The sequence below is a fragment of the Malaya genurostris genome, chromosome 3, assembly GCF_030247185.1.
Source record: "Malaya genurostris strain Urasoe2022 chromosome 3, Malgen_1.1, whole genome shotgun sequence".
In the NCBI taxonomy this organism is placed as follows: Eukaryota; Metazoa; Arthropoda; class Insecta; order Diptera; family Culicidae; genus Malaya; species Malaya genurostris.
In genome coordinates, this window is record NC_080572.1 from 174,511,711 (window position 1) to 174,527,865 (window position 16,155).

At 34.4% G+C, this 16,155-nt stretch overlaps 1 protein-coding gene and 1 long non-coding RNA gene across 3 annotated transcripts; one reads left to right on the forward strand and one right to left on the reverse strand.

Moving 5' to 3' along the window:
- Nucleotides 1-8,078: 8,078 nt before the first annotated feature.
- On the forward strand, nucleotides 8,079-9,177 carry LOC131436116 (selenoprotein F). The gene is made up of 3 exons (XM_058604612.1): nucleotides 8,079-8,276; nucleotides 8,632-8,741; nucleotides 8,801-9,177. Exons 1-3 carry the CDS (start codon nucleotides 8,232-8,234, stop codon nucleotides 9,135-9,137), a joined length of 492 nt encoding a protein of 163 aa, XP_058460595.1. The 5' UTR covers nucleotides 8,079-8,231; the 3' UTR covers nucleotides 9,138-9,177.
- A 3,229-nt stretch (nucleotides 9,178-12,406) lies between these two features.
- On the reverse strand, nucleotides 12,407-13,616 carry LOC131437695 (uncharacterized). 2 transcript variants are annotated; one of them, XR_009230811.1, is made up of 4 exons: nucleotides 13,562-13,609; nucleotides 13,383-13,499; nucleotides 12,693-12,850; nucleotides 12,407-12,628 (listed from the first exon to the last, which is right to left on the reverse strand). It is a non-coding gene; the product is annotated as an uncharacterized LOC131437695 (long non-coding RNA). The 2 variants fall into 2 exon arrangements; XR_009230810.1 differs by having other exon boundaries at nucleotides 13,383-13,616.
- Between the last annotated feature and the right edge of the window lie 2,539 nt (nucleotides 13,617-16,155).

Sequence of the window (16,155 nt, forward strand, 5' to 3'; positions counted from 1 at the left end):
GTCTGTCCCTTTTGAGGTTTGAAGTGTAGTAATAGAATAAGAAAAGTGTACATATAGATGTAAGATGGAAATAATAAAGTAGTCTGTTTTTAGTTAGGAAACAACTCGTGTTTCTTTTTGACGATAAGAAAGAAATCCCTTCGTTTGGAAGGAGCTCGTTTTCCACAAGGGAAAACGAGAGTTAAAAAATATAAAAAAATCCCTACTTCGTGTAGGAAGAAATTTTCAGTTGGAAAATTTAAATGGTGACCCCGACGTGATTCGGCAATCCTGGAAAGTATATAAATTTACTTCCAATGCGGTGACGAATGTTTTGATGTGCTCTTTACGCGAAAGTTCGTAGTTGCAAGAGTGAAAATTCCGACGTGATTCGGCAATCCTGGAAAGTATACTTCCAATGCGGTGACAAGTTTTGATGTGCCCTTTACGCGAATGTTCGTAGTTGCAAGAGTGAAAAATCCGACGTGATTCGGCAATCCTGGAAAGTATACTTTCAATGCGGTGACGAATGTTTTGATGTGCTCTTTACGCGAAAGTTTGCTGTTGCAAGAGTGAAAAATCCGACGTGATTCGGCAATCCTGGAAAGTATACTTTCATTGCGGTGACGAATGTTTTGATGTGCTCTTTACGCGAAAGTTCGTAGTTGCAAGAGTGAAAATTCCGACGTGATTCGGCAATCCTGGAAAGTATATAAATTTACTTTCAATGCGGTGACGAATGTTTTGATGTGCTCTTTACGCGAAAGTTCGTAGTTGCAAGAGTGAAAATTCCGACATGATTCGGCAATCCTGGAAAGTATACTTCCAATGCGGTGACAAGTGCTGATGTGCGGATAGTGAAGAAAATTCAACCCGCAAACAGCTGGTGAAGGATATTCAACCGGCAAACGGCTGGTGAAGGATATTCAACCGGCAAACGGCTGGTGAATTCAACCAGCAAACGGCCTGCGAAAAATAGGATTGGCAGCGGATAGTGAATAAAATTCAACCGGCAAACGGCTGGTGAAGGATATTCAACCGAGATACGGCTGGAGAATTCAACCGGCAAACGGCTGGAGATATTCGACCGACAAAAACGGCGGGTGATAAATTAAATAGAGGTATGTGTTTACATTAAAGTATCTAAGCTAGGAAGCCAGGTTTCGTTCGAATCTCAATTCGAAAGCTAGAAAAAAAAAATATCAGTTTTTCCTTTTTGTAATAATATTGAAAAAGTAGAGATTAACCTTCGTAAGGTAACTGCTCTACTAAAATGACGCATCCATTTGTAGTCAATAAGAACGGGCATTGCAGATTGTGCAATGAACCCGACAATAAAGAAGATTTAGTGGCATGTGACGAATGTGACCGTTGGTTTCATTTGTCATGTGCTAAACTACTTAGAAGACCGGGAAAATCTGAACGATGGTTATGTATTAAATGCAAAACCATCGAATCAGAAATTCTTAGCTTAAAAAAAAGAGACTCTTCTCCCCATTCAGGGTTTGAAGAAATGTTGAGAATCCAAAGGGATTCAATGAAAAATTTGGTGGATTCAATTAAAGAAATGAAAATTGAACCACAAGAGAATAATGTCTTGAGTATTCTCAAAAGGCAATCCTTGATGGAGCTGCCGTATTTCGATGGCTCATACAAGGTATGGCCTCGTTTTAAAGCCACATTCGAAGAAACCACAAAAGAAGGTGGTTTCTCTCAATTAGAAAATTTGAATCGTCTCCAAAAATATCTGAAAGGAGACGCCTTAAAATTAGTGAGTACCTTGCTCATTGATAAAGGCAATGCAGAGCTGATAATGAAAAAATTAAATCTGCGATTCGGAAGTCCAGAAATTATCTATTCCAATCTACTAAGTGATGTCCTTACTCAAAGGAATCCGAAGTTTGAATTACCTCAAACTGTCATAGACTTTATAACGTCTATTGACCGATTGGTTAATAATATGATTGTAATAAAACACGAAGAATATTTGAACGATCCAAGATTAATTCGTGATTTAGTGGCCAAGTTGCCAAGTAATCTACATCAACAATGGTTGAAATACATTGCTGATATAAAAGATTTAAGTGATGATAATATTTTCATCCCTAATTTAAAAGATTTCAACGATTGGTTGAAACCCCATGAAAGATTGGCGACAATGCTACTCTCTGAAAAAAGTGAGAAGCCAATACGTAATGAACGAATACTCGTTCATGAAAAGAAAACAAATAATAGCGAAATTTCGCGGGTTAAAAGAGCTGTTCTATGTTTTGTATGTAAAGACAAACATAGAACAGTTGATTGTTCCAAATTTAAGGGGATGGACATTCATCAGAGATACACCTTGGTGAACAAACACGGATTATGTTACGCTTGTTGTACGTATAACAATCATAAAGCAAGTGAATGTAAATTGTTCAAAAAATGTGGCACGAATGAATGTCAAAAAAGACATCATTCATTACTACACAAGAACTTGAATAATGACGCCATGAATATGGACCGAGTTAATCTTCATACGAAGGCAAAAGATTCAATTTTATACCAAATTATTCCAGTTACTTTAGAAAACAAGAATAATAAGGTTCACACTTTCGCCTTTATTGATCCTGGATCATCGGTAAGCCTAATTCGGGACGATATAAGGACAAAATTAAAAATTAAAGGGAGAAATAATCCATTAACCCTTTCGTGGACAAATGGGGAATTACAACAAGAAATGGAAAGTGTAGAAATATCTGTGAAAATATCAGGGAAAGATAAGAAACCATACATCCTCAAACATATCAGGAGTGTATCGGAATTAAGTCTTCCTTCACAGTCGCTCAAGGTTCAGGAACTAAAACAAAGATATCCTTACATCAGTGATATTGATTTGCAGGCTTACAATAATGCTACTCCGACGTTACTATTAGGTTTGCCACATTCATACCTAATAGTTTCAGATGAAATTAAAACCGGTAAATTCAATGAGCCAGTTGCACAAAAGAGCAAGCTTGGTTGGATTTTATCAGGACGGGTACTGGGTAAACCAAATCGTAACAATCATGTTATGATGAATAAAGAAATTATCACAGTAGAATCTATTAACAGAAAGATGGAAGAATACTTTAGCACAGAAGCATTCGGAGTGATGGTGCCGAAGAAGACATTAGTGTCAAAGGAAACTAGTAGAGCTAGCTCCATCATGAATGACACAATAAAATATAAAGAAGGAAGCTATGAAATTGGCTTACTTTGGAAGGATGACAATGTCCAATTCCCAAACAGTTTTAATGCTGCCCTAAAAAGGTTACAGTATCAAGAGAAAAAGATGCTCAAGAATTCTGAGTTAAAAAATTGGTACATAAACAAAATAGAAGAATATGTACAAAAAGGTTATGCGCGAAAGCTTACGCTGTCAGAGGCAGGCGAGTATAATCCAAAAATTTTTTATCTGCCTCACTTTACAGTAGTGAATCAAAATAAGTTACCAATAAAACCTAGATTGGTGTTTGACGCGGCTGCGAAGGTAAACGGAGAATCATTGAACACAAAATTATTGTCCGGGCCTGATGCAACTGCTTCCTTGTTAGGAATACTAATAAGGTTTAGAGAAGGTATTTTTGCTATAACCGGTGATATACAAGAAATGTTTCACCAAGTAAGAATACGAAAAGAGGATCAAAACGCTCAAAGGTTTTTATTTAGAACAGACTTTGAAGCTGATCCCCATATATACGTTATGCAAGTAATGACATTTGGGGCTACTTGCTCACCAGCATGTGCGCAATTTGTAAAAAATACAAACGCACGAATTTTTCAAGAGACAAAACCAGATGCTGTTAGAGAAATAGAAAAGAATCACTATGTGGATGACTATCTCGATAGCTTCGAGAGTGTTGAAGCAGCATCAAAGGTGATAAATGAGGTCATTGAAATCCATAGACATGGGCATTTCAATATAGGCAGCTTTATTTCAAATTCGAAAAGGCTGCTGGAAAATATTCCGAAAGAAAATAGATCAGACGATAAAACAAAGTTGCTCGGAAATGATGAAGAATCATATGAGAAAGTGTTAGGAGTATTTTGTGAAACCGATACCGACTATCTTAGATACAAGGTCAAAATTCCTAAAGAACAAGAATTTACTAAACGTCAATTACTTTCGCAAAGTATGAGCGTTTATGACCCCTTAGGTCTACTGTCAAACATTACCGTCCAATCACGAGTTTTAATACAAGAACTTTGGAAAACCGGAATAGGATGGGACGAACCAGTTCCAGTTGAAATCAAGGAAAACTGGCAAAATTGGTTAACAAGACTCGAAAAGGTAAAATCATTAAGAATACCGCGTTCTTACTGTCAGTTGCCGAATCCCACTGAGCAGGAGCTAGCAGCTTCTATTGAAAGACAATGTGATAACGCTATTCTTGAAATTCAAGCAATCGCGCGTCAGAAAAGAAGCAGAGGAATACTCGGATTCCTTAAAGATCTCCTTTTTGGGGGCGACGATGTGGAAGAAGAATTGAAATCGTTGCGAATTCATGAGGAACAGAAACTTCATGAAATTTCTCAAACGATGAAAATTCTAAACGAAAAGGCAAAGGTTATGGGCAACGATCTGAATCAAAGGATATACCATTTGAATACAGGCATGATATCCTTAAAAGAACGGTATTCTATCACGCAGATTGAAGTATTCTCCAGGAAACTTCTTGAAGCAACGATGTTAGCATCTCAGTTAGCTGAAGGAATAATTCAAAAATATCGTTCAATTCGTCAAGATCCTTTGAATAAAAACGAATTGGAGGAAGTGTTCAACAGTATTAAGAAAAAACTACCTGCGGGTTATACAATCCTGCGGGACCCACTTGCTATTAAATTCGGAGTAAAACTTTGCAATAACTCCATAAATATTTTAATGGAGAATGTAATAATAAATAAGGATAACTTTGAAGTATTCAAAGTTATACCAGTTCCAAGTAATGGAAGCGTGATTGAAGTAGATAATCCAATAATCGCTATCAACCATTTGGAAGAATTCTTTTATATTAATGAAAACTTGATTCAATTTAACGAGAGCCACTATCTGGTAAATCAACCTATACTGACAAAAACAGTTGACTGCGTTGCGGCTGCCATCCTTCATAAGGTTACAAAAGAAAAATGTTTGTCGAAAAAGCTAAATGAAACTTATATTCAGCTAATACCAATGAACAATCAAAATACGGTTGTTTATATAACAAACGAACCAAGGAACATAATTGTCCATTGTGATAATGTGATTATAAATCCTCCGTACAAGGTTGCTATGGTGGAATTAACTTCCGATTGTAAAATTTTGGCAAAAAAGCAGGTTTGGTATGCACAAATTACAGGCGTAAACTATAGAACTAAATCATTCTTTAAATCTATCGATCAGTTACCTTACGAAATTGAAGTTAATCAAAAGAAATTAGTTAAAAGTAACATGACGTTACCTAAAAATCCGTATGAAGAAGTAAATATCATAGATGAAAGGGTTTCAGAAAACCGTCCATATGAAAAACATTTATATGCTTTAGGAGGAGCGACTAGTACGATCATAATTACGTTAATCATTATATTCTGTTACATATATTTTCGAAGAAATAGAAGACAGAGTAGCAATAGTAATAATCAACAAAACATGTTAGAAATGCCACAGTCACTTATAAGTATGCTACAAATGAGGAGATCTAATCTAAATGAAGAATCAATCATGTAACAATTGAGTTAAATCGGTAAATCACCACGCGGATGATTTACGGGCCCCGGAATGTCGCGGACGCTCGAATTAATTTTAAAATTTATGGAAGATTTCTTCTGACGAGACGGCCGTAAGTAGAATCGTAAAATCAGGCCGATCCTAGAATAATAGGCTGAGTTATAAAATTTGTATAATGTTTTGTTAGGATGTAGCGTCTAGACAAAATCGGCGCACAGTATAGACAGGAAATAAATATATTATTTCTTTTGCATCTCCTCTGAATGGGAAAACCCATATCAATTGGTCTATTGAGACGCGCAAAGATAAAGGTAAATCAGCAGGTAAAATTAGCATATTTGTCTGTCCCTTTTGAGGTTTGAAGTGTAGTAATAGAATAAGAAAAGTGTACATATAGATGTAAGATGGAAATAATAAAGTAGTCTGTTTTTAGTTAGGAAACAACTCGTGTTTCTTTTTGACGATAAGAAAGAAATCCCTTCGTTTGGAAGGAGCTCGTTTTCCACAAGGGAAAACGAGAGTTAAAAAAATATAAAAAAATCCCTACTTCGTGTAGGAAGAAATTTTCAGTTGGAAAATTTAAATAATGCGTCTTGGTTATTTGGGTAATGTTACCAGCCATCATTTTAGGGTTATAAGTTAGAGGAAAAGATTGACTATACACACTTAAAACCATTTCTTGAGCTCGGCATAATAAAATGCCGAAACTGATCAGCAACACGTAAATTTGCTGATTGGTCAGTAATTAATACGCATGTTTCTGAACTTCGTTAAATGCATTTACTGATATTTCGGTAAAATGCTTCACTTTGCCGATATTTGGCATAATTGCTTGCTGAATTTATCAGTAAACAACAGATATGCCGACATCAGCAGAGACGTTTGCCGAGATTCCGGAATATGCGCTAGCTGTTGCCGAGATTCAGCATGACAGCTGTCATTTATTGCCGCGTTACATTTTCGCTTCGCATTGTGCGATTATTTTCTGATGAAATTCTCGAGTGAAAAAATGGATAATCTTCGAAGGAGCGTGAAACCACTTGCAAGTAAAAATATTGAATAAATATAGTGACATGTTTCGCTTTATAAAAAGCGATTTTATCAGAGCACTCGCGATTTTAAGGGAAAAACACCCAACATGGGGCTCAAAGCGTCCTCGAGACAAAACTTTGGGGGACATGCGAAAAAATAACCCAATGCATGGAATAATTCAATAGATCAAAGTAAGTTTATTTTTTGAACAATACCGTATATGCATCATTAAATATTGAACATTTATGTAAGCCAAAAATCAATATATATTTTTATTTTCATATTTCCAGCTCGACTCAAGGTGGTCGCATCTGGAAACGCCGCATTTTTATGCTACATGTTTTCAGGTAGAGGCTAAGCACTACTGGCAACAAATTTGTAAGCCTTCTTTAAGTGTTAATAAAGGGAATTTTTGATCCTGAATCGCGTGTTTATAATGTTGAGAAATTACAAACAAAATTAATTGCCTAGATTTTTAATTACTGATGATTCGGTAATTTATTTTTTCATTTTTTTCGTTTTATTGGATTGCCGAATATTCAGTGAACGTTTCACTGAGCAAACAGTAAATCTTATGCTGACGATTTCGGCAATATTTAACGTTTGTCAAATTTGAAGGTGCCGAGACGCTCAGTAATTTTATTTTTGCCGAGATGATTGCTGATTACTCAGCTGTGCGAATCTCGGCATTTTTTTTGCCGAGACTCAGCTAAAAAATTTAAGTGTGTAGTCGTAATATTCGAAACAGAAAGTTAGAAAAGAGACATTGTCATTTCCAAATAGAATATTTCCAAATGGTTCTTTGCAGTTTTTCGTCGACAATGAAGTTTTGTATGAAAAGTTGTTGTCAAGTTACCTTTTATCACAACAAAAAACATCATATGGTAAAAATGTATGTTTTATTTTTCATAGAATGCTTTTTGGACAAGTCTCTTTTTATACGATTTTTATAGTTTTTTTATGCGACTTTTTAATGTGGAACACATTTTTGTTTTCTATATAGGGGTGCACACTACAAACTCAAAAAAAATACACGTAGAAATGTAGTCAGGTTTTGAACAATTACAGCTCAGTCAATTTTGTATCAATTATTAATATTATGTCACCATTTGATTGGAAATATTTCTACGTATTGATTTGAATGTACATAGCCATGTATTTTCAATTGTATACCATTAGCGGCCTTTACACGATCATTAAAAGGGTCATTACTAAGTACTACCCGAGCGTCTGATCCCCGAAAATTGGTATTTGTTGTAAACATAAATGGATATTTTATTTTAGCCGTGTAATATAATTATGGGTTATTTTGGTTATTTTATTCAACCGTGCACTTACCAAAATATGGTAAGAGTACCGGAGTGAATACGTGTGTTTGGCGGTGTTACATATTTCAGTTTAATTAAAAACATTCGATCGAAGTTATTTATTCCCCTGTGAATTTTCAATTGATTTATCATTTCAATTTTAATTGGATTGAAAAGTAAGGATAATGAATTCAATTCACATGCTATTGATATCATTGCTTTTTGTATATGTAAGTATCTGGTATTTATGTATATTCATTCCCTTACTCGGTTCTTGACCATGGTTGCTTCAAATAAATATGTTTTTCGATAATTTTATCCTGTTGTTATAAATTCAAACAAGTAAAAGAGAAAAAAACAAGATTCAGTTTTTCATTCGTGTTCAGTTAAATATAATAATTGTTATCTACTTGGTACTCCGAGTATTGAAATGTATTATTTTATTTCGAACATGCCAACTCAATTAATATGATACGAATGCATTGAAATACGTCAATTACCCGACTGGTTGATTTGTTTGAAGCTATTGAACCGAAACCTCAAACTACCACATATTTATTACTTATCCTAATTTGTATTAAACAGACAAAATCAGAATTCACTTCAAAAGACTGCCGAGAACTTGGATTCATAAAACCTCAGTTGTTTTGCTCGTCGTGTGATAGTTTAGGAGAATATGGACTAGACGAATTGAAGTAAGCGCTTAATGAATGTCGAAGCATACAATATAGACAATTTCACTGTTTTATTTTAGGGATCATTGTCGTGAGTGCTGTCAAAAAGACGTTGAAGGTAATGGAAAACTAAAAGTTTACCCAAAAGCAGTACTGGAAGTGTGTACCTGCAAGTTTGGTGCGTACCCGCAAATTCAAGCGTTTATCAAAAGTGACCGACCCGCCAAATTTCCCAATCTAACAATTAAATACGTGCGTGGTTTGGATCCAATGGTGAAACTGATGGATGAATCTGGTACCGTGAAAGAAACCTTATCAATTACGAAATGGAACACCGACACCGTGCAAGAATTCTTCGAAACAAGGCTATCTAAGATTCCGGTGGACAGTGATTATCTTAGAACAAACAAAGTATAAATAAATATATTCAAATAATTTTTTCGTTAAGCATACCAAACTCTTTAGTAACTTATTCTCCAAGCCTTATATCAATCGCACTGTTGTCACAACAAACATATTTTTATCGCCAAACCTTAAGTCCATTATCACTGAAAGAATTTACCGGCCACAAGCTGAATGGTTTTTGCTTCATCCGATCCCCAGAACGATTTTCAGATGGTTTTAATAAGTCGGCCATTCAATCTCCCCTCAGTCAAAAACAAATTGATTTGTATGAATATCATTGAAAATTTGTTTGAAGCACATACACTTATAAATTGAATGAATCCAAAATGTAGATGATTTTCATTTCAAAATTAATCATCACCGCAGCCATATAGGAAATACTATTCATTTTGTAGTGCGTATGATGTTCGTACATATAATCGCATACCATAAACCGAATGAATTTTATCTACACCAATCGTCGGATGATATTAAGAAGATATTCATTGAGTTTTTGTATTATGTAGTCTTTATAATGCGCATGCTATTAGGATAAATTAAGATTGAAATTATGCAGCTAACAGTTCGGCTGAAAAGTTCGTATCGTTTAATAGAAACACACATTTTTTTTGACAAAATTCGTTTTTATTATTCAACATAATTGCCATCAGAGGCGATACAGCGATTATAGCGATCTTCCAATTTTTCGATACCATTTTTGTAGTACGATTTGTCCTTTGCCTCAAAATAGGCCTCAGTTCCAGCGATTACCTCTTCATTGCTTCTAACTTTTTAACAGCGAGCATTCTCTTGAGATCTGAGAACAGGAAAAAGTCACTGGGGGCCAAATCTGGAGAATACGGTGGATGAGGGAGCAATTCGAAGCCCAATTCGTTCAATTTCAGCATGGTTTTCATCGACTTGTGACACGGTGCATTGTCTTGATGAAACAAAACTTTTTTCTTCTTCAAATGAGGCCGTTTTTTTTTAAATTTCGTCCTTCAAACGCTCTAATAACGCTATATAATAGTCACTGTTGATGGTTTTTCCCTTTTCAAGGTAGTCGATGAAAATTATACCATGCGAATCCCAAAATACAGACGCCATAACCTTACCGGCCGATTGTTGAGTCTTTCCACGCTTTGGGTTCGGTTCATCGCGTGCAGTCCACTCAGCTGACTGTTGATTGGACTCCGGAGTGATGTGATGGAGCCATGTTTCGTCCATTGTTATATATCGACGAAAAAATCGGTTTTATTTCGATATAACAGCTCCAAACACTGCTCAGAATCATCAATTCGTTGTTGTTTTTGATCGATTGTGAGCTCACGCGGCATCCATTTTGCACATAGCTTTCTCATATCCAAATATTCGTGAATAATATGTCCAACACGTTCCTTTGATATCTATAGGGTGTCAGCTATCTTGATCAACTTTACTTTACGGTCATTGAAAATCATTTTGTGGATTTTTTTCATCGTTTTCATCGGTAACAGCCTCTTTTGGACGTCCACTGCGTTCATCGTCTTCGGTGCTCATATGACCAGTACGAAATTTTGCAAACCACCCAAGCAACCAGAAGTTCCACAATTACTTAAAAAGTCCACTTTCTTGCTGCTTAAAAGTACACACGGAACTTTTGAGAACTTGAAAGTACAGATCAAGTTCCGCGTGAACTTTCTAGCTGCTTAAGAAAACACGTGGCAATTTTTGACAGTTCGAAGTATAGAACAAGTTCCGCGTGAATTTTCTCGCTGCTTAAGAGTGCACGTGGTACTTTTAGCAACTTGAAAGTACAGAACAAGTTCCGCGTGAACTTTTTCGCTGCATATAAGCTGAACAATGTATTCTAGAAGCAGCTTAGAAGTTCGTTCCGCTGCGTCGCGCGAACTTTCAAGTGTGGATAATTACTTTAAAAAATGGGCTGCTTAGAATGCTATTGATTAACTTTGAGAGCTGCTTAAGCCAAATCAGTCCCTTTTATCCGAACTTTTGGTTAGTTGGGCACTTACGAATTGTTGCTTCGCCCGGTGCAGAGTCTGGATAACACTCATCAAGCCATTTTTTTGGTATCGGCGGCACTTTTTTTCATCAAAAAGTAGTGTTTCATCAACACACGAAATTCCTTTTTTTCCATTTTTTGCACAATAACAAAAGTAGCTTCACTCAAAATGCAATATCTCACAAACTAATAATCAGACAGCTGTCAAATTTATACTCGTATCTTTTGAAGGTTGGTACTAACTGAAAATGGTATGGATTTAATTCTAGTGGCGCCCTCTCATAGAAACGATACGAACTTTTCACCCGATCTGTTAGAAAAGAAAATAATTTAATATGCAAATGATCTACATTTAAAAGCTCTGATTTTGCTCCAGTTCAATTTCGATACATTTCATATACAGAAAAATCTTTTTGAAATTGTATTTAATGAGTATGAATTAGAAATTTTTAAAATGCCTAAATAGGTTCCACATTTTACAAAATGAATTAATTGATATATAAGTGTTTCTAACAAAGGTCGAAATGATAAGATTTGATGAAACAATTCTGACAATTAATGTCCCACACATTTTCGTCAACCAAGATAACGGAAAGAATTCATACTAAGATTTACAAACATTAGGACAATATGTTAAGAGTATTTGCAAGAGTCTTTTCGGATTAGAATCGAAGGATGCCAAACAAAATTTAATGATAATTGCCATTTGTATTATTGAAAACTTTATACCTGAACGCAAATATTTGTTCGTAGTTTTTTTACACATAGTGTAAAATATTGTGCGAATAAATTAGGCAGCTTCAATTTATTTCGTTGAAATAGTTATAAAAATAACAGGTTTACTTTAATGAATTGAACTGGTTGAAGCTGCAATTTGTTTTCCATTACACTGAAGTCTTTTTTTGTGCGAATTTACGTACCGCATAAAAAAACCGCATAAAAAAAACCGCATAACTCTGAAAATTCGCATAAAAAAAAACCGCATAACTCTGAAAATTCGCATAAAAAAAAACCGCATAACTCTGAAACTTCGCATAAAAAAAGACCGCAGAAGGGCAAACCGCATAACTCTGAAAATTCGCATAAAAAAAAACCGCATAACTCTGAAACTTCGCATAAAAAAAAACCGCATAACTCTGAAAATTCGCATAAAAAAAGTCGCGTAAAAAAAAACCGCATAAAAAAAGACCGCATAAAAAAAGACCTCAGTGTATTAGATTTGAATATTTAACATATATTTCAATTAAATTAATTATTTTATATCAAAAAAAGAATACTGATTATTGAAGACAAAAAACAATTTCTTTAAAATAGCAAGAGTAAAATAAAATTTATTCAAACTTTAATTTGGTTAATTTTCACATACGTGTTATTATAATTAAAATATATACATATTTTGAACCGATCAGCACTATCACCCGATTCATCAGGTAGGCTATTGCTTCTAATCATTTGGGTACTCTTGCAATTTCGATAGTTTTTTAGAGTTTTGATCCGCTTCGCGAAGTTGGTCGTATTTTTGCTGCTGATAGAACGGTTTATAATAATTGAATGATTTATTATCAAATCTATGAAAATCCACTTACACTTATTGCACCTGGAATTACCGAGTGAGCTATTTTTCTATGAAATAAGTTTCGAACTGAAAAACATGTCCCAACATTGGTCGTATTATTCATCGATAAACTTCTAATAATTGGCTGTATGCGGCCTCAAAGTAGATTTCTTTGTATTTCGCCCCTGACTGAAATAACAGAAAGACAATTGGTGGAATAGTTGATAATGTCTCAAGAAACTTATCTTCCCACGTCATGGCAGTGAAAATAATAAACTAATAAGTTTTCATATATGCTACTTAGCCACCGAAAAAAAAATCAATAAGATTCATTGTAACTACACTACACTGGTAATAATGGAGATAGTCGAATCAAATGAAATATAATTTCAATTCAATGTACTTTGTTATGTCAAACCAAAAACTATACACTTCGAAAAACGCTTATTATTAATGTCCAAGAACATGTAATATTATGTGGTTGGAAAATTCTTTGATATGAAATTCGTTCAAACAAAATAAATGATACTGATAGATACAAATAGAATGTCAATTATCCGGTATATGAATATGATTCTAGAAGATTTTGAATTTAGTACATCAATGTGCAATATACAATCTTAGCAAAACAAAATTTCCCGCAATAATTGTTTGTTTAAAGTTGAAATTGCACTATAACCACATGAACTCTAAGCTAAGTCTCTCTTTAATGAATACTCACCAAATTACTCTGACACAATTCTTAATCACTGAAAAATCAATTTCATATCCCCACAACAATACGTATCGAAAAAAACTTCAAACAACTCCGGTTAAAATAAACGCATTTGTTTACACTCTGTTATTGGGTTTTCTTACAAGTTATTCAATGTTTGGTATGATTATAGATGACATACTTACAATTATAAAATTGTCAAGCTCATCTGAAGCTGTCATGCAACATACGGACAAAAATATTTTATAATGTGAAGAAAACGCCCTGATAATCAAAGCTTCATTAAACTTTAGGGAGAAAAAAGTTCGTGTGTGTTCGATTGTATGCAAAATTGCAAAATAAAAATACTGCTTGCATGGAATGATTTTTGTAACGGTAATACGATATTAATTTCGAATCAATAGAACATTCATACAATTATAATATAATTCCATTTTTTATGCCATTCATATAAATAGTGGAAGAGGATACGAAGAAACGTGTATAAAACTCCTTTATTGTTCAACATAAAATTATTCGAACTGTTCCATAATTTGTTTCTAGGAATAAACTCTTCTGAAAGATTAAAATGACAATTGGTAATATACATTCAGTCTGATTCATGACGATTAACACACAGTTCACTAACATTTCAAAAGTAACTGACAGCTTTATAACATCTGGATGGAAACCACACATAAAAGAAGTGAAACTCTATGAATAATGATCATATGATCATACAAATTGTTCTATCATTCAATAGTCGGAATTCTCAGTTATTTATCGCATTGAATGAAGTTTCATTCAAAATGCGGCTGGCGTTTTCTTTCAGTGACAAATATCACTCGTTGCGTTAAATAGTGACCTCACTTGAACTGCTGTTACTTTAGTAGTTTGATTAAAGCTGATGAGACAACGACACGTAAAAATAAACATATATTTTGTTCATTGTTATAACGGGCCCTTAATACTTTTTCCCACAGTTATCAGAGAAGCGGCTTAACGCCCCCTAAATTCAATACTTCTGTTGACCACTTGTCATGTTTGATTACCCGATCGAGAATTTAACCCCAGTATGAATTCTGTAAATCTTGATACAACTAATAAACGATTAGGTAGACTCAAAAAAAGAGTGGAAACTTTGATTCTAAAAGACTGACGGGGACTTTTAAAAAATCTGAAGTTCGAAATTTTAAGTAAATACCCTACTTTTGGGTTCCATCATGGGGGCAACTTTACTGGCACATCTACCCACTACGACACGTAAAAAAGAAAAATGTGGTTGGAGTAAAAATAAATTTAAAAAAATTCCATATAATACTCGTCCAATCGAATCAGTTTTATGTTGTTATATTTTCCGTCAAGTAAAATTCGATCAGTTTTACCTTCAGAGATGCCAGATCTGCAGATTTTGTATATAGTGCTGCAGACATTTTTTATTGTGCAGACTTTTGATAATCGAGTTTTTTGCAGACTTTCGTGAAAATTTACAGACTTTTGAAATTTTCGCAACTTTTTTTTGCTCTCCAAGTCAGTTTTGCGTATTGGTACATTGTCGCAACGCTGATTTACCGGTAGCGACACCTGCCAATGAAAAATGGAACCAAGAAAAGGAGGATTCTTTCGGAAATTTTCATATCGGAAGTAGTGATTTGCAACATTTTTATCGTTTATTCAATAGTACAAATAGATATCAGCAATAAAAGTACACTCGGAGTAGGAGAAAATCGATTTCAAAATGATTACTACTACGTTTTTTAGTGTAAACTACGATTAAATATGGAACATTTTCAGAAATGATTGAAATTGGGTAAGGCTAGGTTTTTTCGGATCAACATTTTTTAAACAGAAACCAGTGTAATGTTGATTTCTCGAGTACTAGAATGTATAGCGATCGAGTACTATTTATTTTGGATACTTTGTTATTTTCAGGCATTTGAAAAATGGTATCAAACCAAGTTTAATGCTCTATTGTGAATAAACGGTAGATTTCCCACAATGAACTAAGATCAACATTACCATCTCAGAGTAAAACATTTTCTTCAACTCCTACTATGATTTTTCAAATAAATTTGCCCGTTTTCATAAGAAATCGTTGAAAAGATGGAGTAATTAGAAATTTTCCTACCTATTTGACAGCTCTTGCTGAATGTATCATCTCTAAACAAGCAGCGCCTCCGTGCGTAAATGCATTTCACCTTGTAAAAAAAAAAAAAAACAAGCAGCGCCTCTACATTTCAGTTTTGCGACGATATGCCAATCATACTTTATAGAGAAATTGCTACCAGTAAGACATACTTGCTGACAGCAGATTTTTTTTTGGATTTACAGACTTTTGCAACCCTGTCTGAAGATATTTCAAATTTTTACCTGCACGCTCTTTGAACATAACTCATGGTTTGAGTTGCGATTACTCAAATTCATGAACTGGAACAATATGTCAAAATTTAAGTATGGATTTGAGTAAAGTAAACTCATTGTCATGAATTCTCTAACATTTATTCATACATTAGAGTAAGCGTTGAGTCGTCGGTTGAGTATTTAAACATTTGAGTGAAAAAAATACTTCTTGCAGTTCAGTGCGTTTTCATTCTCGGAATATTCTTATCGAAATAAAGAATGCAAGAATCCGTCGTTTTCCATTGCCGTTTCTAGATCCGGTTTTAAAAACATGAATCAACGTTAATCATAGATGTTTTTGTGGTTTCAATTATGCTTACTGAAAAGCGCAACATAAGGTTATCAAAACAATTCAATTTTTACTCCAAACCGTTAAAAAAGAAACGGTTTTGAATCACTA